The sequence below is a fragment of the Enhydra lutris genome, unplaced genomic scaffold, assembly GCF_002288905.1.
Source record: "Enhydra lutris kenyoni isolate GAN:26980312 unplaced genomic scaffold, ASM228890v2 scaffoldscaffold91, whole genome shotgun sequence".
NCBI classification, from domain to species: Eukaryota; Metazoa; Chordata; class Mammalia; order Carnivora; family Mustelidae; genus Enhydra; species Enhydra lutris.
In genome coordinates, this window is record NW_019154175.1 from 1456106 (window position 1) to 1477742 (window position 21637).

The following is a 21637-nucleotide window of genomic DNA, read 5'->3' on the forward strand; positions in this document are numbered from 1 at the left end:
TTTCCATATCCCACTCACTTACACAGGCCCAAAGGGAGTAGGGCCAGCCCAGAATCTCTAAACCCTTTTTTGTGGTTAACTGTCTCCATACGGCGGGGTAACTATGGGACAAGAGGAAAGGGGAGGCACCCTCTCCCCTTTAGATGTGACCTCCCAGTTTCCAAGACCACCAGCCCGGAGGCATAAGATACAGACGCGAGTCTGGGAATTTTCTCAGCCGGGGTTAGAAGCGGGAGAGTGAGGTGAGGAAGGGGCTGGGCTGCTCTGGGCCGCCCAGGAACACAGAGGATCCCATTTCTCTCAACTAGCCAATCCCGAACGCGAGAGGGCGTGGTCATACCTGGGAGGCGTGGCCGGACGGCGGAGGGGCGGTGGCGTCCCAGGGCGAGGCGCTGACGTGAGTTCGGCGCACCTGGGTTGGGCAGGTAAGGGCCGGTGCGGGACGCGGAGCGGAGCTCCAAGACTCTACCTGCGCAAAGCCAGGTGTGCTTGGCGGACCGATCAAGGAGAGCTGTGGCGACGGGAGATCTTAACTGGGGACGTGGTTTGGAGGGACGTCCGCTTCTTGTCGCCGGACTGAGAAAAGGTGAGGACGCTAACTTCTGAACACTAGCTTTGGAAGGGGGTGGGGGTGGGGTTTGGGGACACACCCGCCCCAGAGTTTGTGCGGTTAGGAACCTTGCTTGAGAACATCTGTTTGTTTGGGGAGACCTTCTGGGGCTGGGTGCCTGTCGCCCTGCTTTCGGTAGCTTCTGGGCTGTCCTAGCCCTGGAGCACGCGGGGCCCCTCCCGACCCCACACTTTACTCTCTTTCCCTCCCTGCCCTACCGGAGTGTGCCTATCTCGGCCTCTACCCACCCACCACGGGGTAGAACTACGGCGCCTCCGCCCCTCCCGTCTTACCAGCTCGCTGGGCCGCTGGCCCGAGTCCCAAAGAGGGGATTTCCTAGGCCTGCGGGCCTTTGGTCCTGGTAGATGTTTGGGGAAATGGGGATGGGGCGGCCAGGATTTTAGCCAGTTTGTTTTTTCTCCTTGAATTTGTTTGGCAGTCAGGCCCCTACGTGGGGACTGGGAGACACCCATGGATTTCCAAGTAGCCAAGCTTGGTGTTGGGGAGGGTGGCGCTGGGTGTGGTCGCTCTGGGGGTGAGGCCCTCTTCGCCTGAAGGGTATGGAGGGTGGCTGTGGAAAAATGGAGAAAGTTTCCCAGCCCTGACTGGAAAGGAGGCCCGGGGTGCCACTCTTTACACGGAGCCTGCTTTGTAGTAAAAGGGTCATCTCTGTCCCAAACCTGCTTTCCTAGTGGATATCAAAAGTGGAATCCAGGGAAGGGAGAGGGAGAAGGTGCTCCAGTAGGAGTTAGTGAAGGCTGGTGCTGACCCAGGAGAGTAGTTTAGGGTTAGATGTGTGCATAATGCATGACAGCAGCTCCCAATACCCTGTAGCTCCCTCTCACCGGCCCCCAACTTCAATCCAGCAGGGAAGAAGGGCATGGGAATTATGGCGAGAGGCACAGAATTTACCCCTAAGCAGGGCTAAACTAAATGGAGGGAAGGTTGGGGAACTTGGAAGATGGCCTTCGGTTCCCTGAAGGAACTAACTGGCAAGTGTGTTCTACTCTAAGCCAAACCACTGGCCAAATCTCGAAGCTCGGCTTTGGGGTATTGGTGCCCCTGGAAACTAGTCTGGGCAGGGGCTGCAACTAGTGGGGGTGGGGAGTGTTTATAGAGGACCTGCTCCCTGGAATGGGTGTGTGAGAGAGGACAGTTATGCCTTGGAGAGGTTGGAAGATCCCTGCTTAGTGCCCAGTGTGAGGGGAGTGGACAGGTTAGCATCTTTGTTCTTTGGCTGGGTAAGTACCTGTTGGAGACACAGGCTTTGAATTTCACTGTGATGGCAGCTAGAGATACCAGGGCTGAGTCCAGCTAGGCCAAGTTTCTGTGGGCATTGAGATTTGGGTGATGTGAGTGTTTTGAACGAGAACTCTGATTCAGGTGTATTTGGGGGTGGGTGTCATGGAGTCTCTTCCCTAACCACTCCCTTGGCCTTTCATGCTGCTGGGATCTTGTCAATATTTTGGTTTAGTTTCTTAGTGTGCAGAAGGAGGGACTTGGAAGGCAGGGTATTGTGGCAGGATTCAGTACTATGGTGTACTCTGACTCAGGAGTATTGGGTCCAAGCCCCAGATGAAGCAGTTTTCTGTGTCTCAGTTAACCCGGCTATAAAATGGGGATAATAATAGTACTACTTCCAGATCATGAGGATGAAATCATACATGTTAAATGAAAGTGCATGTAAAAACTGTAAAGCCTATGTAGGTATGAAGGACTGTTGGTATCATAGTCTCAGCAGCTATGAAGATGAAAAGATGAAGGGCATCATCTTTTATACCTTCCAATGGCCAAGAAAGGTCTTAGCTTCCTGTGGTTAAAGGAAATACTATGTGTAGGTGTTTTTCACTTTTTTTTTTAAGATTTTATTTTTATTCATTTGACAGAGAGAGAGATCACAAGTAGGCAGAGAGGCAGGCAGAGAGAGGGGGAAGCAGGCTTACCGCTGAGCAGAGAGCCCGATGCGGGGCTGGATCCCAGGACCCTGAGATCATGACCTGAGCTGAAGGCAGAGGCTTAACCCACTGAGCCACCCAGGCGCCCCTGTTTTTCATTTTTTAAAGAAGATTTATTTATTTCTTTGACTGAGAGAGAGAGGGAGCACAAGCAGGGGGAGCAGCAGGCAGAGGGAGAAGCAGGCTCCCGCTGAGCAGAGAGCCCTATGTGGGGCTCCACCCAAGGACCCTGGCATCAAGACCTGAGCTGAAGGCAGACGCTTAACTGACTGAGCCGCCCAGGCGCCTCGATTTTCTTTTCATTTTGTTATAAATTGAAGCATGCCATTGTAGGATGTGAATCATACACAAAAGTATATAGATATGTATAAAATTCACCCGTAATCCTATCACCAGGTAACCATTTTGGATGTCTTGTTACATTGGTGTATTTCTTTTACTTTTTTAAAAAAAGATTTTATTTATTTGACAGACAGAGATCAAAAGTAGGCAGAGAGGGAGGCAGTGGTGGGGGGCGGGGGGAGAAGCAGGGTCCCTGCTGAGCAGAAAGCCCAATGTGGAGCTCAATCTGAGGACCCTGAGATCATGACCTGAGCCGAAGGCAGAAGCTTTAACCCACTGAAGGCAGAAAGGCGCCCTTTCTTTTCCTTTCTTTAAATCATCTGTGTGTATGTGCATATGTATGTAAGTGCATGTTATGTTAAAGGATGGAGAGAATACTATATAGTCGGTATTGTGTGCTGTATTTTCTCCCTTAACTTCATGTTGTCAACATTTCCCCAAATCCAATAAAAATTCTTCAGACACCCCGTTGTTAATGGTTGCTTAATAGTGCAGCCTGTGAATATGTAATTAGCCATTTTCCTCTGTTATTTTGGTTGCTTCCGACTTTTCACTGTCTGCCAGTTTTTAGAGCCCTAGGTACTGGGTGGCAGGTGGGAGAGATCTTGGCTGATTCTTTTTTGACTGAGTTGGAGAGGGTTAGCAGCGATGCAGGTGGGGCATGAAGGAAGGCAGGCTGGTGCGGGGTTGCTCATGTGCAGTGCCATCTTGAGAGAAGGCTGAGAACCCAGGACTCTGGATCTTAACAATCAGTCTCTATGATATTACTTCTTCCCTATCACTATGTGTAGGATCCTGCGTTGACTTGGTTGCTTTAATTTTCTCTTGATGAGTTGTTGATCAACTATGATAAATGCTTTTCATCAAAGTCCATGGTCCGTCTAGAACTGATTTCACATGTCTGACAAGCGTAGACACAGGACTTACGGGTACTGCAATAGAAATTCTCGAATGTCCCTCACGAGGCTGACCGGTGTGCTGTCCATTTCCCCATTTGTCCTTCCCTTGCTCCATCCCCTTTCCAGTAGGCTGGGACTGAGGAGGAGAAGGTAGAACTTGTCCTTAGGAGAATATGCATTTTTTGGGCTGCCTGGGTGGCTCAGTGGGTTAAGCCTGTGCCTTCAGCTCAGGTCATGATCTCAGGGTCCTGGGATCGAGTCCCACATCGGGCTCTCTGCTAGGCGGGGAGCCTGCTTCCTCCTCTCTCTTTCTCTACTTGTGATCCCTCTCTCTGTCAAATAAATAAAATCTTTTTTTTTTTTTTTTTTTTTTTAAGATTTTATTTATTTATTTACTTGACAGAGAGATCACAAGCAGGCAGAGAGGCAGGCAGAGAGAGAGGAGGAAGCAGGCTCCCCTAGAGAGCAGAGAGCCCGATGCGGGGCTCGATCCCAGGACTCTGAGATCATGACCTGAGCCGAAGGCAGCGGCTTAACCCACTGAGCCACCCAGGCGCCCCAAATAAATAAAATCTTAAAAAAAAAAAAGAATATGCATTTTCTCCTCCTTATAAGGTAAATGTTCTCCCCCTGGTTTGATGGCTTGACTTGCTGCTCTACAAAGCAACCCGAACAAGGCCAAGAACAAGGGGTCGGGGGACAGTTGAATACCGCATGCCAACCTGACCTGTCCACTCCAAGCTGTGCTCCCAGGGGGAAGGTTTCAGTTGCAGGACTTGTTAACTGGGTCAGAACGCTCAGGTGAGAGCAGGTCCTGCCTTGCTCTTAAAGTGCCAGAAGCCAGCTTGATTTGGGTTTGGGTTTTCCCTGCTGTTGGGAGTCTGGCTGGGGAAGGAAGTGGTGTTCGGGGCCACCCCCTCAGCTAAGCTCCTGTGAGTGGGAGCCTTCAGCTGACTCAACTGGTTTGGCTTCTGAACTGTGATCCAGGTGGGGACCTTCCTGGGTGTGAAGGTGACTTATTTATCTTCCTTTCCTCAGGCCGTTGTGGGGCTTGAGCAGTTCCAGTGTGGATTTCTTCAGGGAGTCTGACGAAAGCCATGTGCTTTCTAACCGACATAGTGCTGGATGGACACAGTAGCTGATGGACATGTATTCACTGAGGGAAGGCGATTTTGCAGACCTCACCTTAAGTAAAAGCAAAGTAAAAGGAGAACACACACACACAAAAATAGCTAAACACAACATCCCTGGCAAACAATTCTCTAGGGACCAGTTTTTCCAAAAGGCACCCAGCATGGGCAGGCCTTTGTTTCCTGCTGTGAGTGCGGGCTGGTGCCGAATGTTATCTGCCGAGCTCGTGTGTTTTAGGAGGATCAATTGCAGACTTTACCCAGGCTGCCTCCTGCAACCCGTGAGTTCACTCTAGCCTCTGTGGGGAGATAAACAGACCCAGGTGGAAGAGGCCAGCTTGTCTTAGGGTTGTTTTTAGCAGTCTAGGGTGAAGAGCCCTAGCACTTGATTATTCTTGGGCTCCTGGACTTTCCCAGACTCAGGTGTGAGAAGGGTCCTCAGAGCCTTTGTCTCCCATGTTCCCAAGTCTTCTCCCAGCCACTCACTGGATTGTCCTGTGCATAACCAACTTGGGACCCCTTTTTCTTGATTACAGAGTCTTTGGCCAGCCCAAAGGAAGGAGAGTTGACTTGAGGCCCAGCTCTTTGGATCCCCGTGGATACACTGCCCGCTCATCTCTGTAAGTGAGGACTTTGGAACCAGGACCCACCCCTTGCCTCCTAGCCTCTCACCATGGTGCTGTCGTGTCTTATTAAAATATTCCTGATCGTGTTGAGTTGTCTTGTCTAAAAAGAAGGTGTGCTTCAATTTCTTGCCCCTATCTTTGCAGTTTCCATAACTTTTTTTCTCCTGTCTCCTGAGATGAGATTGAAAAGAGCAATTTCACTTCTCTTCCAAAGGCCTTGGTTCTTCAGGAAGGACTGTGTTCCAGCAGGGATGATGTCATCTTTTTTTATTTTCCTGCTTCAGGATTTAAATAGAAGAAATGTGATCTACTTACATGATAAGTCTGATTTGGCTAGAACATGAAATATAAATGGCTTTGGAATAAGAATCAAAAGAACCTTTTAACCTCTTTTCTTTTCTTCCCCACCTGGCACAGTCTATTCCCATATTTAGTTTCTTTGCTGTAATCTAATGAAACTGTAGCTCTATCATACGGGAACAGTGGCTGGGAAAAGTTCCCAGAGGCTGGCCTAATTCTCCTGCTCTCCCTACTCTTTACCCTCCCTCCCCCCACCCCTAGATTATGGCCCTCCACCCCCGCAGAGTTCGGCTGAAGCCCTGGCTGGTGGCCCAGGTGGATAGTGGCCTGTACCCCGGGCTCATCTGGCTACACAGGGACTCCAAACGCTTCCAGATTCCCTGGAAACATGCCACCCGGCATAGCCCCCAACAAGAGGAGGAAAATACCATTTTCAAGGTAAAGGGCTTCTTCCACCGTCTGACTTAAAATGCTTTCCAGTTCTGTCAGAGCTTTCTGGGGTTTTCGGTTATTGTTTTGTTCTGTTTTCTATTTTGGCATGAGGAGTACATTAGATCCCAAATGCTAATGCATCAGAGAATGTTTATGTTTATGAAGGGGGTGCCCAAACTTAGGCACAGTAATTTCTCTTGCTGGGGCACGTCTGTGATGTTTGAGGGTGTTTATTCTTTCCCACTGGCTAAAAGTACTCAACTCATATCCCAAAAGATCCCAGGTGCAGTTGGTAAAACTGCAAGTGATTGTGTTGATGTGGTTGTTCCAAAAGCTCCGGAGGGCCAGCAAATGACCCTTGCTCTTCATGCCCTCAGGGCTCTGGCTATGAAGACAGGTGCTTGGGCCTGGGAATGACTCTCCAGACCAGGGCAGAACTACTGAGTGTTGGCAGCCTCCTAACGTAGCCTATGGGATGGATGTAGAGGGCCCTCTGCATGGTGTTCTTTTTTTTTTTTTTCTCATGGTGTTCTTTTGATATTAAAATACCTTGCCCCGTCCATGACCTCTGCTTAAAAATTAATGGTTGATTTAGTACAGGTTTTTCTTCTACAAGTATGTCTTCTTAAATAAAAAATAGCTCTGATGTGAGCATTGTTTTACTTAACGGAAAACAAGATTTAATCACACGGCATTTTACAAAATTCAGTGAAGCCGAAGCTTGGCTTAAGGCAGAAGTAGGTGGGAAGCTGGTCACGGGAAGGGGTGGAATGTGGTTTCTAATTCCAGACCCTGTGCCTTTGCTTCCGACCAACTTCTCTGTGCTGGTCAGCCTTCCATCTCGTGAGTTGCTTTAGTTCCTGCATCTCCAAGACACGGAGGAGTGAGTTTAGCTTTTTCTTCCTCTATAAGCTGGAAGTCAGAAGTGAAATCCAGTCCCTACCCTGGGCCTCTCAAGATTGACGCCCCAGTTCTTGCTGAGATTGGATCAGAAGATGTGGGCTCACCCCTCAAAGGAGAGCCGTCCTAGAGATGTTTCCCACCCAACTCTGTTATATCAGGTGTAGACACGAGAGGCAGAGGGAAAATTGGCCTGAAAGCACTTAGAAGGAAAGTAAATGAGCGCTTTTAATTTAAAAAATGATAGGGAAAAACATCTGTAAACCAGCCCCAATTACTGAAGCTGGCACTGGGAGGGAATGGGCCTGCCTCAGCCCAGCCGGCCTCTGGCTGTGGCCATGGTCTGAAACTGCATTTGCTGTTGGTGGCTGGCCGTGGGGGAAGAGGCTGGTTCCTGAAAGCCCCACTCATGAGAGTGGTCTGCATGCTCAGGGCTTGAGAAAAACATGGCTACAGGAGGCTTGTCTTGCTTATGTCTGTATCCCTGCAGAATGCTAAAGGAGGGCCTTAGAAGTCAGGAGAAGAGTGAGGGCACTTTCACAGATCCCAAGTTCCGACAGGCCTTGGGCAGGATTTGTGGGAGCAGGAAGGAGGCAGGGGACCACTAGCGTTAAATGGGTGCCTGCTCTGTATCCCTTGTCCATTGTCTCATTTAATTCTCAGCAACTGTGTAGGGGAGGTATTACCCAGTGTTGTAGATGCAGAGGCTGAGTCTCTGAGGGGCTAAGTAACTTGCCCAAATCACACAGCTAGTGAGGGGTGTGGCCAGGATTTGAACCCAAGCCTGTCTGCTCCCCCATTACCATCTACCCCATTCTGACCAGGAATTGGAAGGCCTGGTTTCAGATCCTACTATCAGTTGCATGTATGGTCTTGAACACGTCACATAATCTCTTTGGGTTTTACCTTCCCCTTCAGTAAAATGGGGGATGAAACCAGTCTTGCCTGCCTCACAGGATTGTTATGAGAATTGAGTGAAATAATGTGTAGGGAGGGACTAGTGAATTACCAATTAAAATACAGAGGTTACTTCCATTTCTGGAAGAGAAGTAGTAGGGACCTGCACAGTGACCTGAGTGTCAGAAGCAAGACCCAGAATGGGTTGAGTATGTCCTATTTATAAATCACTACGATTGCCATGGGGTGGGTAGCCCCGCTGTTGCATCACCCTCTGAGTGGGCCCTGAGGAGGAATGGCTGTGTTGTGAGCCAGAAGGCTGGGGCTGTGGTTCTGGCTTAGTCTGGCTGCTCTCCATGGAGGGGCAGGGATTTAAGGAGCCACAGAAATATTTAGACTTGAGCCAAGGTCAGCATAGCCCAAGCCAGCTGGGCGGGGCCAAAGCAGGAGTCGGTACCGGGGATCAAACAAACGGAAGGGAAGATGTGGTGAGCCAGCAGTCAGGTACCACCAGGCACAACTAGAGACGTGCTTCTCAGATACTGCGGACCAGTGACATAAACATCCCCTGTAGGGAGCTGGATGGAATGGGGCCAGCATAGCCATCTGGGGCAGCACCCATTTCTCAGACCTCCACATTCTGTACTGTAGAACTACACTGCAGGTGCTCGAGTCTGAGGACATGGTAAGAAGTGAGTCTGAAGTAGAAGAGGAGGACTGAAATTTGTTTTGGAAGAAACTTCTGGATGATTGTCAGGGTCTGGGGCTGGGAGTGACTGAGGGAGATCAGAGATCTCAAAGGACGGGGCAGAAAATTTCCATTTCAGCTTGAGGTCAGAAGCAGAGGCAAGGAGTTGGAACTGGACATGAGCCCTGTCCATTTCCACAAGCTGGGGTGTGCTTCCTGGTCTTGAGGTCTCTGCTAATGACATCCCCCTTTTCTGCATCAGAAGGTAAAATCCTGAAGAAAGCATAGAGCTCTGAGAGTATGTTAGTAGTGGGGGAGAGTGGATAGCCCATGAGTGGAAACACACATGCCTCTGGACCCAGAAATGGAGAACCAGTGAGGAGGAGCCAAAGTGGTTTTAGCTCATACCTGGTGTTTGCAGCAAAGTATTTCCAATGAAGTGGGACTTTGAGGAACTAGGGAAGGGCAAAGGGTGTGGGACCAGTCCAATGAGGCCTTCCGCCTCCAGCTGGACTTCCAGACTGTGCTGCCTTGCCCTCTGACAGGCTATTATTCCTAAAGGCACTTGTTTTCTACAATTATTTATGCATCAGATTGAAGAATGTAGGGGGAGGGAACAGCAAGGCCAAACTCTTCATATCACATGGCATCTCCCTTTGTTGTCTTATAAAAGTAATTAATGTCAAAAACAAATAAGCCAAAAAAAAATTGACCTGAAATCCTGCTATCCAAAGTTACCATTAGCATTTTGGGGTATACAGCGGATGCTTGAACAACATGGGTTGGAACTGCATGGGTCCACTTATTTATTTATTTATTTAAATTTATTTATTTATTTACTTACTTACTTAAATAACCTCTATACTCAACATGGGGCCCAAACTCATGACCTGGAGATCAAGAACTGTGTGCTTTTCTAACTGAGCCAACCAGACACCCCTGCACACGTCCACTTACGTGCAGGTTTTCTTTCAATAAATACAGTACTGTAAATTATATTTTCTCTTCCTTATGATTTTCTTTTTTTTTTTTTTAAAGATTTTATTTATTTATTTGACAGGCAGAGAGACAGGAGGAAGCAGGCTCCCTGCTGATGCGGGGCTCGATCCCAGGACACTGGGATCATGACCTGAGCTGAAGACAGAGGCTTTAACCCACTGAGCCACTCAGGCGCCCCTCTTTTTTTTTTTTTTTTTGTTTAAAGATTTTATTTATTTGAAAGATAGAGATCACAAGTAGGCAGAGAGGCAGGCAGAGAGAGAGAGAGGAGGAAGCAGGCTCCCTGCTGAGCAGAGAGCCCGATGCGGGGCTCGATCCCAAGACCCTGGGATCCTGACCTGAGCTGAAGGCAGAGGCTTTAACCCACTGAGCCACCCAGGCACCCCCCTTATTATTTTCTTTCTTTCTTTTTTATCCCCCCTTTTTTCTTAATAGCATTTCCTTTTCTCTTGCTTTATTTTAAGAATATAGTCTACAGTATAAAAAATATGATTAATCAGCTGTTACCAGTAAGATAGTTCAGTTTTGGGGAGTCAAAAATTAAATATGTGGATTTTTGACAGTGCAGAGGGTCAGTATTCCTGACCCCTGTATTGTTCAAGGGTCAACTGTATTTTTTCCAGGCTCTTTTTTATTTCTAACCTTTATTATAGCCACTCTTGACAGGTGGTACTGGCACCAACAGTTGAGATAAGGCTCCTCCTTTCAAAAGATTGTGTTTGCATATGGCTTAATGTCCCTTCGGCCCTGCCTGGCCAGGGCCTGAGGGTGGGGCTTCCTGCTGCAGGCTCTGTAAGTGGGGATGGGGATGGCGGGGCAGTCAGGCCCGGGTGTACGTGCTCGTGTGTATGAGAGAGGGTGAACACATTTCGCAGTACTTCTGGGCAACAGCAGGCATTCACTGTGGTTTCTTGTTCCTCAGGCCTGGGCTGTGGAGACAGGGAAGTACCAGGAAGGGGTGGATGACCCTGACCCAGCTAAATGGAAGGCCCAGCTCCGCTGTGCTCTCAACAAGAGCAGGGAATTCAACCTGATGTATGATGGCACCAAGGAGGTACCCATGAACCCAGTGAAGATATACCAAGTGTGTGACATCCCGCAACCTCAGGGATCAATCATTAATCCAGGTGAGGCCCCAGCTGTGGCAGGACAGGTGGACAGTAAGCCAGGTTCTGGGCTGGACTCTTTAAAGAGATAGTTGACTTGAACATCACTTACAAAGTTTAGTTACAAAGCAAGAGAGCCTTTCTCTAGGAAGGACCTGGAGAACAAAAGATATGTCAGCAAAATCTTCTTGTTCACTTAGGGGAATAGTTACTAGCCTGACTGTTTAAAAGAATGAGAAAGTAGAGGGAGGATAGAGACCTACTGTAGGAAGAGCTTCCCTTGGGACTCAGCACTGAGAGGAGAGGTCAGGTGGTTTTGAAGATGGAGGAATTAAAACTTAGGAGGTTTGAGTTCTGAACCTGGCTCTTATCACTTTGCTCCTTATGGGACATGGAATCTAGTCATTTGACCTTTGAGCCTCAGTTTCTTCATTGGTAAAATCTGGGCTCTCATCTTTCCTGCCTACCTCAAAGACTATTGTAAGACTCAATTGACATGACATTTTAAAGCTATTAAGTTCCCTTTGCAAATGTTGGATGAGTGATTATTTAATTTGTAGGATACTTTTCCTAAGAGAATACCACCTGATCCTCCTGTTTACCCAGTGCTTTGGAAGTACCGAGAGCCGGGTGATTTAGACTTGTTCTCCAATGGATCTAGTGAGGCCCTGCCAAGAGGGAAGGGTCTGTCCTCATATTAAGCTTACAAAGGGGAGAAGTTGGTGTCCTTGAGTCCTTAAGAAGGGAAGCTAATGTGTAGCAAGAGGTTTAAAGGTGGGAATTAAGAGATTTCTAAGAAAGGAAATACTGTCTGCAGCTCCTGGGTAGGGAAGGAGAAGAGAGCTAACATTAGAGCTCAGTAGGAGGAATTAGAGCCAGAGGTTAATATACCTTTGGTTCCCACTCTTTTTGGCTAGGGCATTAGGGGTACATGTTGAGCCCTGGGTGTCTCTTTACTAATAATACCTAGCATATACAGCAGATCAGCTATAAGGATGACAGTGCAACCCCAGCAGCTCGCTCATGGGCTGATGTGTCTGTTTCTTGGTTAGGATCCACTGGATCTGCTCCTTGGGATGAGAAGGATAATGATGTAGATGAAGAAGATGAAGAAGATGAGCTTGATCAGTCACAGCACCATGTTCCCATCCAGGACACTTTCCCCTTCCTGAACATCAATGGTGAGTGGGGATAGTCGGGGGTGGTACAGAAGAATGAAGAGGGTGGAACAGGCTTTGAATTAACAACTACTGACTCCTCAGCCCCTGCTGCACTGGGAGCAGTAATGAGGCTTTGTGGCCAAGCTGCTGGTCTACTAACAAGTAGGGGCCATAGACAGGGAAACTCTGCTGGTCCAGTTAACCCAGTGGGCAGCTTACAGGCATAGAGAACATCTTCGGAATCTTACAGCTAATTCAGAGAAGTTAAACAAATTCATTCTCAGTCCCACATAAAAATACATCAGTTGTTAAAATTTCGCTGATTTCCTTGAAGCCAAGTGTAGATATCATTTTGACGAATTATAGGCAAAGTCTTCCACTATTTCCCTTGATAAAAATTTTGTGTCACTTTCTTAGCAGGGTATCTACTCTGCTAAGGCTATGTCCTGGGAAACTTGTGGTTTCTATAATACTTAGCTTTGATAGAATTTATCTGCAAGAGATTTTTTGCTTCCTTTATGCTCTTTTTGAATTCGGCTTCCCAGGAAAAATGAGTTGAGGGGTTGGAAGGTCACTGTAACAGAGCAGGTACTGACTCTTCCATTGCACATTCTGAGGATTCTCAAATACAAGGTGAAGTGCTCTTCAGCATCTTCACTTGAACTGTCGACTGAAATGCTCCTAGTCTAATGCCATGCACTAGTTGAGTTGAGAAGCTCATCACTCCATTTCTAGTTCCATCTGGCTGCTGTGGGTCAAATGAGATACTTATGCCACTTAGAAAATGTTATCGAAATGATTCCTTTGGGATTTTGGAGTCCCCTACTTTAGGTGATTCCCTTACCTTTAAGAATCGGGAAATAACTCTTATTTTCTGTCCACCTGCCCTCCTTCACTTAACCTGCTATTTATATCTTTACAACCAAGGGATGAGTACAGAAAATTATCATTGAGTTCTCTCAGGTCAATATTGTCACATGCTACATTCCCACTTAGTGATTTGAGTTGGATATCTGGAAATATGAGATCCGTTCCCAAATCCTTCGCTGATTCATTCTGTTATTTTCACCCCTTAAAAGGGTGCAACCTATTTCCAGGACCCTGATTTCATATTTCTGTTCATATTTTACCAAAGCAAATGTTGTTGGCCTTATGTTAGGGGTTGCTTTGGATCATTTTTGGGAAGATGGGGGGCATCTATTTAAAAAGTAGGGGCACCTGGGTGGCTCAGTTGGTTGAGCGTCCCACTTTTGATTTCAACTCAGGTCATGATCTCAGGGTCTTGGGATCCAGCCCCAAGTTGGGCTCCCTGCTCAGGGGGGAGTCTGCTTGAGGATTCCCTCTCTCTCTTTCCCTTTGCCCCTCCCCTCGTTTGTGCACATGCTGTTTCTCAAATAAATAAATAAATCTTTAAAAATAAAAAATAAAAACAAAAAAGTAAAACGGGTACATTGATTTAACCAGACTTTTGCACAAACGGTCAAAGAAACATTACTTCTATGATTTCAGAGCTCTTGGGGCAGAGGAAGAAGAATTGTTGAAGAATAGATGCCTAAGAGGTGAGGCTAGGAGGAGAAATCTCTAGACTTTGGAGTGAACCAACTTTGAGAATAGCAAGAAAATAGGATGGGTATTTCATTTTCTTTCCTAAAAGCTATAATTGGATCTTTTGAATAAATATTAGTCTTACATGTTTTAAAATTCATAATGGTACCAAAAGGTTTTCTTTCCTTTCTGTCTCTGACCCCCTGTTTTTCCTGGAAGAAACTGATCCTTTTAGATTTTTGGATATCCTTCCAGATGTTTTGTGCACGTAAAAGTATTTGTGTTTATTTATTTTATTTTTATTTTGAAAAGATTTTATTTATTTATTTGACGGAGAAACACAGTGAAGGAGGGAACACAAGCAGGGGGAGTGGGAGAGGGAGAAGCAGGCTCCCCAAGGGGCAGGGAGCCCAATGTAGGGCTTGATCCCAGGACCCTGGGATCATGACCGGAACCGAAGGCAGACACTTAACTGACCAAGCCACGCAGATGCCCCGGTATTTGTTTTTTTTTTAATGGAATTTCTATATACCCAAAGCTAATCAACTCATTCAATTGAGTTCATTTTATAGAAGGGTTCATTTTGTAGAAGACAGCCAACTTCTCTGTAATTGCTGGGGTGAAAATCTGCAACAGGGAATCTTTCATTCATGCTCATTCTAATTTAACCCCAGAGAATACTCCTGTGTTTGGTTATCTTCAGCAAATGCACGTTTTCAGAACTATGAGTTTATGGCAGAATTAATATGATTAGGAAGTAGAAGCAGGGGAACTGTATCTCTTTTTGTGTCAATTGTGGAAATCATTGATGGGCTGCCACATGGAGTCATAGTCCAGTGTTTGACTCTTGTCTGTCAGCCTTGTTGTCTTGTCTTGTCAGCCCCAAGCCAGGTGATGTACAAACGTGGTGCCCCTGCCTGCTCACCCACATCTTTCTGTTCTAGGTTCTCCCATGGCACCAGCCAGTGTGGGCAACTGCAGCCCTGAAGCAGTGTGGCCGAAAACTGAGCCTCTGGAAATAGATGTACCCCAGGCACCTATACAGCCCTTCTATAGCTCTCCAGAGCTGTGGATCAGCTCTCTCCCAAGTAAGTGAGACTTGATCTTTCTAGCTGGGTCTTCAGCTCCTATTACAGTCCCTTTCCTGCCCCACCTTCTGCCTCCATTTCTTTGCCATATATAGAATAGCCACCTGTCCTATAGGCAGCCTCTGTCTGGTTCCTGACTGGCTGATGAGTCATCAGGGAAGAAGTAAAGAAACATTAGTTCAGGGCGCCTGGGTGGCTCAGTGGGTTAAGCTGCTGCCTTCGGCTCAGGTCATGATCTCAGGGTCCTGGGATAGAGTCCTGCATCGGGCTCTCTGCTCAGCGGGGAGCCTGCTTCCCTCTCTCTCTCTCTGCCTGCCTCTCCGTCTACTTGTGATCTCTGTCAAATAAATAAATAAAATCTTAAAAAAAAAAAAAGAAACATTAGTTCATATCTACCTGCCCATGGGGATGCTGTGATTAGTTGCAGCTCAGGGTTACTCACCTGTTAGGTGAGTGGAAAGCCTGGGTTCATCAGTTTGTCTAGGGGATCTGGGCATAAGGCCAGTTGAGGGACAGGAAGGTTAATGGCCATGGATTTGATCAAGAAGGTTCTTGGATTTTGAGGGGCTTTTGGAAGGGAGAAAATCTTTCTGAATTGAACACAAATTGATCTCAATGAAGAACCAGTGTCACTACCCCATCTCCCTTTCATGGTATGCATGGTGGTAGTGGGGATGGAATGGAGGGTGGGAATGTGAGGGCTAGTATTTGGTCCAAGAGAGTAATAGCTTTGATAAGACCTGTAAGGTTCAATGGAGGCTTGATGAGTGAAAATTTACTTTGCCATGAGCTGTGTGTCCTTTTATGGTAAGTTATTAGAACAAATCCGCAGAGTGTGGATGTGTGTAATTTTCAGAAAGACAAGATGGCTTGGTATTTTTTCTTATTCTTCTGATTTCTTTTAAAATGAGCCAAAAATGAGACACAAACTAGATAACCTTAGTTTTTAGCTGCTTCCATGTCCACTGATGTGAACACTTCAGTCAGTATTAATGAGGAGACTGAACCCAGAAGTTTGCTTGGAGAAATTCTAGCCCTTAGGGTGTAATGATTAAACAGAGATAGTATACATGGACCTTGAACTATCTGCTTTTAAGGTAGTCTTTTGACTGAATAGTACAGGGATCGGTTGATGTCTTCCTTTGTTGCAGGAAGGATAACTGTGGTGGTGACCTTCCTGAATGCTGGTAGAAAGGTGGCTTGATCTTGATGGACTTGGATGAGTCCCAGGCAGAGCATTAGAGCAGGACTCTCACTGTACTCTCTCACCTTGCAGTGACTGACTTGGACATCAAGTTTCAGTACCGTGGGAAGGAATATGGGCAGACCATGACCGTGAGCAACCCCCAGGGCTGCCGGCTCTTCTATGGGGACCTGGGTCCCATGCCTGACCAAGAGGAACTCTTTGGTCCCGTCAGTCTGGAGCAGGTGAAGTTCCCAGGTCCAGAGCATATCACCAATGAGAAGCAGAAGCTGTTCACCAGTAAGCTGCTAGACGTCATGGACAGAGGACTGATCCTGGAGGTCAGCGGTCATGCCATTTATGCCATCAGGCTGTGCCAGTGCAAAGTATACTGGTCTGGGCCATGTGCTCCATCACTTGTTGCCCCCAACCTGATTGAGAGACAAAAGAAGGTCAAACTGTTTTGCTTGGAAACGTTCCTTAGTGGTAAGTCTTTCTCCAGAAGGTTGGTGGTTGGGGGCTTCACCCCAGAAGTAGGTTTTCCACCTTCCCAACCCCCTTTCCTGGCTCTTCAGGTATCTTAAAAAACTCCTGGAGGAAGTAAAGGTAGAAGAGAATCTTAGTTCTGAGAAATGAAAGTGACCTGGGCAATAAAGAAGGGCATTTCATTCCAAAGCTATGTACTTGGAAGCTAATTTTAGTTTGGTTGTGGCTCCTTTAGTGGCAGAAGAGGGAGACAGCCTTGTTATTACTGCCAGATGCTGCCATTGCCACCTTAACTTTGGAAGTTGACTTAATCAGCAAAACATACTTTTCCCATTTGGGAAATACCAAGTGGCAAATTCAAGCAAATAGATTTAGGGAGAACACTGAGATGTGGATTTTACAATACAATTTGAACCCCAGGTCTAGTTCAGTGATATCCTTAGAACCCTCAGAAATGATAAAAGTGTTCTTATTTGTGTTGTCCACAATGGCCCACATGGGGCAACTGAGCACATGAATGTAACTCATATGACTAAGGAACTATTTAATTTTAATTAATTTAAATGTAATAGCCACATGTGCTAGTGACCACTAAATTGGGCAGCCCAGAAGATGGTATTTTACTGAGTGGATATGGAATGGCCAAGTACACCAAGCTTGCTCTTCCACCTTCTACAGATCTCATTGCCCACCAGAAAGGACAGATAGAGAAGCAGCCACCATTTGAGATCTACTTATGCTTTGGGGAAGAATGGCCAGATGGGAAACCCCTGGAAAGGAAACTCATCTTGGTTCAGGTGAGGATATAAGGATATGTCAACAACTCTTTGCCTTTTTACCAGTGCTTTTAGCCCCAGGACTAGGATTGTGCTGAGCGAAAATCCATCAGCCTATGTATGTTTTAATCCCATCAAATAGAATTGCAGACTCAAGTTTTGTTTATTGTAAGAACCAAGTAGGCCCTACCAAAGTAGGACCAAGCTGGAGCACAAAGGTCCTCAAAATGGATGACTGGTTTAGTGAAGACCTTACCTTGCATTCTCTTACTGACATTAGAGTCTTGCTGAAACCTAACAGGATATGGTCCTTTCTAGCTCTTTTAGAAAGACCCTTTGAGTTACTTTTAAGAGTGTAACCTTATTCTAGTAAGTGGCAGCAAGACCACTTGGGTTTGGTCCCTGGATTTGTAAAAAAAAGATAGTCAACAAATGAAATGTGGGTAAGAGACTTCCAAAATAAGCAGCTGTTTATTTAGGCATATGATGTAATGAAACATATAGATTCTTTACCTTCATTTGAACCAAGTTCTAGAGTGAGCCTTAGCAAGATGGTCTAGAGAGAAGAAGGCATACACATAAGGGGTGGCAGCTTTCCCAGGGCCTCACTGGGCCTGTCTATCATTTTGAGTCCCTCCTGCTGTTTGAAATTACCTTCTCTTCAGTGGATACCTATGTGTTCTGTGTCCTGAACAGGTCATTCCAGTGGTAGCTCGGATGATCTACGAGATGTTTTCTGGTGATTTTACACGGTCCTTTGACAGTGGCAGTGTCCGCCTGCAGATCTCAACTCCAGACATCAAAGATAACATCGTTGCTCAACTGAAGCAGCTGTACCGCATCCTCCAAACCCAAGAAAGCTGGCAGCCCATGCAGCCCGCCCCCAGCATGCAACTCCCCGCTGCCCTGCCAGCCCAGTAATCATGAATGCCATCTTTTTTTACAATATTGTACATAGTGGTATTTTTTATTATTCAGATTTAACCAGCTTTTGAACCTCTTCTTTCTAACAATGTTAGTGGCCTCCAATTCTCCACAGTATGCCTGGCTTTTAAAGTTGATTTAATTTATGGAAAAAAATCACCTTTCATAGTTCCCCTTTCTTTTTTGAAACCTCCCAGTGTTAGGGTAATGTAGTAGAGGGAGATTTGGCCTGGGACTTTGGACACCAACATTCTAGCTGCAGCTCTGCTTCCGTGACCCTGAACTACTCATTTAACCTCTAGGCTTCAGATTCATTACTGTAAAATGAAGGGGTTGGAACAGTGCCTGACATAATGCCAGTTAAAACTCTGACCTGATGACTTCATTCTACTTGTACAAGGCATAACTGCCTGGAATAGAACCCTTCTGCGTTGTTCTTGCACCACATTTTTTTTTCTTGCTTTCATTAAAGTTCCCTCAAGCACTGATTTGTCCAAGATTGATCTCCGTTTGACCAGTTCTGCTAGTATAGGAAGCTGGCTCCCTGACGGAGTAAGCGAGAGGGAGGGGAGCTGGCTGGTTGCTTAGCAACCAAGCTTGATATCTAAATAGAAATAGGTGCCAAAGTCTGAAAAGCCGCCTGGTCTGTGGAGTAAACGCTCATAAACTGAGCTCCTCAAGGGAATCTGTCAGCAAAAGGCCTAGGGATTCTGCACAGTTGGTTGTCAGGTGTTTACCGTGCCACCACTAAGTAACACTCCGAGTGTGGTAGGTGAGAGTGTATGACTCAGTGGTACCTTTCAGAGAGCATAGAGCTTTTTCTTCTCTCTTCTTTGAGGAAGAGCTGAGAGTGAGCTGGGCATCTAGGACAAATTCCTGACTGAAAAAGGGACAGTTCCTTTTTGTTTGAAAACTTTTACAGTTTTGCTATCATTTGGACTTTTTGTAGTTGAAAAAATGTATTCAGGGTGAAGGAGGACTGGGCAGTGCTCTTCTGCCAAAGGCTCATCTGGCCCAAATCTACTTGTCCCCCTTCTTGTGGAGGTAGCTGGGTGTGAACTATTTATAGGTGAAGAGTGGTGTAGAACACTGTAGCTATGGCTGCCACAGACTGGTCTTATCTATTAACTCTTGCTCCATCTTCCATTTTTTTGCCCTACCCACAACCTTTAAAAAAAAAAAAAAGACAGTATAATTTAAACTCCAAGACCTAAATGGAAAGCAAGATATTAATCTCTGGTTGCAGGCCTCTAATGCTCTTGAATACTGATGCCTCTCTGTGCCAGGCCATTACAAGAAAACCCATGTCTAGTGTACTACCCTTAAACTAGGCCATCCAGGCCATCCCCTACTTGCTACTGTAGTTGAACTAGCTGAAAAATCAGGTAGCTTCAAAAGCCATAAGCTCAATTTGGTTACAAGTGGCAGTGGGACTTACTTAGAATGCTGAAGCTATGGTTTTAGGATCTCTAAGGGACGTTGTGGAATCTGCTGTTAAACTAAAGCATGACCAAGAGAAATCTGGGTAAATGTCAGGTGCTCAGCTGTGAGCAGCATTTGGGCTTCTAGAGACCAGGAAACATGCAAGGTACAGAAACTTTGTGATTTTTGGTCATTTTAGTTGAGTGGGTAACATGGAGGGTTTAGTTTTGGTGTCTGGCTAACTCTGTAACTGCACAGCTCAAAGTTAAAAAGGTAAATTGGGAGGGCAACTCCTAGATCTGGGTTGTCCTTTTCCCTTATGCTGTGAAACACTAATAGCCAGGCTCTCCATCTGGATGGAGGCCCAGAAAATATGAGTTGGCAAAAGGTGATGAAGATTGTGTTCTGAAGGGCCAAGAAGGATCAAACTTGTATGTAACTGTAATGAAAAGTTTACAAAGATGCCAGAGGAATGAATGAGTAGTTTTATGTAGTCTTAACTAGAGAGCCCAGTTTCTTCCATGTTTTTTATTGTTTTCAGAATGCTGGGAGAAAAGTGCCTGGTGGCTCAGTTGGTTAAGTGCTGGACTCAGGGTCATGAGATTGAGCCCCACATCAGGCTCCATGCTCAGTGGGGAGTCTGCTTGAGATTCTCTTTTTCCTCTTCCTCTCCCCGCCCCCACTCACTCTGTCTCTCTAATAATAAATACATTTTTCAAAAAAAAAACCAAAAAAAACACTGGATGAGTGTGTGCAGGGCTGTTTACTGATCTCCCTCACTGCTCCTTCTCTGGTCCTGATGATAGATACCAGGTGCCCTTTCTTTCTTGGAGACTGTTAGCTTTGGTGGCTACACCACACACTCTCTTGGTGTGGTCTACTTTCTTGCCTCCACCTTGCTTAAGAGTGGAAGGGGAATTAGATGGTGTCACCAGCTCTTCTTTTTGTTCTCTGTCCACCCCGCTAAACTGGATTAGCTCAAAGTTAAACAGAACAAAACACTGTAGGTAATTTGGAGGGCGAGTGTTGGATCTGGCTTGTTCCTTCCCCATATAATTCGATCTCTGGTTCTGTGTTCCCATATCATCCCATACTTCCTTTTTCAGAATAATCAATTCCCTTGTAATTGCTTAGCATCTGTGTCCTATTTGACTACCAACTTGCTGAAGGTAGGGACTATTTGTCTTGGACTCTGTTGCCAGTGTCTGGTGCATACTATTTTCTCAAATAGAACTGATCCTTGAACAACACAGGTGTGAGCTGCACAGGCCCACTTACACCCAGATTTTTCTTTTTTTTGATAAATATAGTACAGTACTGTAAATGTATTATGATTTTTTAGTGTTTTATTTTCCCCTAGATTACTTTATTATAAGAATACAGTATATAATGTTGCTATAACAAAAATATCTGTTGACTGTTTATATTATTGGAAAGGCTTCTGGTCAATAGTAGGCTATTAGTAAAGTTCTGGGAGAGTTAAAAGTTATATTCAGAGTTCCTGCTGTGTGGGGCACCTCCTACCGCCTGAGTCGTTCAAGGGTCACCTGTATGTGTTGTTAGAATAAATGAATGAACTAAATAAATAAGTCTTTCATTTTACAGATTTATTGCTAAGGACCATGGGAAAATAAAATAAATCTGGGGAAGGAAAAAATCCTAAAATTGGTTTCTAGTCTCTGTTTCTGACTCCCTCTGAGCTAAAAACCAGCGTTAGACTGGGAGCTCCCACACGCTGATCCTCCTTCCACACTGGCCCCATCTTTACTCCATACTTGTCTATTTTCACCTTCTGAAGATACCACCAAAGTAGAGCAAGGAGTGAAGCCTCCGGTGTCGAGCCCGCAGTTCCCTTTGCCTCAGTCCTGCCCACATAACAATAAAGTTAAGGCGTTTTCTCAGCTGAGCGTTTTCAAGAAATTCTTGCCCTAGGGCTGGCAGTTTAGGTGTTAACCCTTCAGTGAAACACGTCCTTCTTACTGGCCTGATTGAAAAGCTTCTGCCTCTCTGTTCATGTCTCATGTGAAGCCAGAAAACCGAATTTCTCGAACTCGAGCCCGTGAAGGTGGGGTTTCTGTGTATTTTGTACGTTGTAATAATACTGTCAGCGCCCAGAAGCATGCCTGGCACACATTTATTCCGAGTGAACAGTGCCCATGCCCTTCACAC

At 46.1% G+C, this 21637-nt stretch overlaps 1 protein-coding gene across 2 annotated transcripts; it reads left to right on the top strand.

Annotated features, from left to right (window-relative positions):
- Positions 1-365: 365 nt before the first annotated feature.
- LOC111162355 (interferon regulatory factor 6) lies at positions 366-20023 on the top strand. 2 transcript variants are annotated; one of them, XM_022526717.1, is made up of 9 exons: positions 366-586; positions 5473-5556; positions 6124-6300; positions 10701-10905; positions 11937-12065; positions 14534-14677; positions 15954-16346; positions 17025-17143; positions 17819-20023. In XM_022526717.1, exons 3-9 carry the CDS (start codon positions 6127-6129, stop codon positions 18041-18043), a joined length of 1389 nt encoding a protein of 462 aa, XP_022382425.1. In that variant the 5' UTR covers positions 366-586; positions 5473-5556; positions 6124-6126; the 3' UTR covers positions 18044-20023. The 2 variants fall into 2 exon arrangements, with proteins under 2 accessions (XP_022382425.1, XP_022382426.1); XM_022526718.1 differs by lacking the exon at positions 366-586 and having other exon boundaries at positions 5274-5556.
- Positions 20024-21637: the final 1614 nt, after the last annotated feature.

Excerpts from the sequence above, each read along its gene's own strand:
- LOC111162355 (XM_022526717.1), top strand. The coding sequence starts at position 6,127 with ATGGCCCTCCACCCCCGCAGAGTTCGGCTGAAGCCCTGGCTGGTGGCC. Across the intron at positions 12,066-14,533 it reads CCCCTTCCTGAACATCAATG|GTTCTCCCATGGCACCAGCC; the intron begins GTGAGTGGGGAT and ends TTTCTGTTCTAG. Across the intron at positions 16,347-17,024 it reads CTTGGAAACGTTCCTTAGTG|ATCTCATTGCCCACCAGAAA; the intron begins GTAAGTCTTTCT and ends CACCTTCTACAG.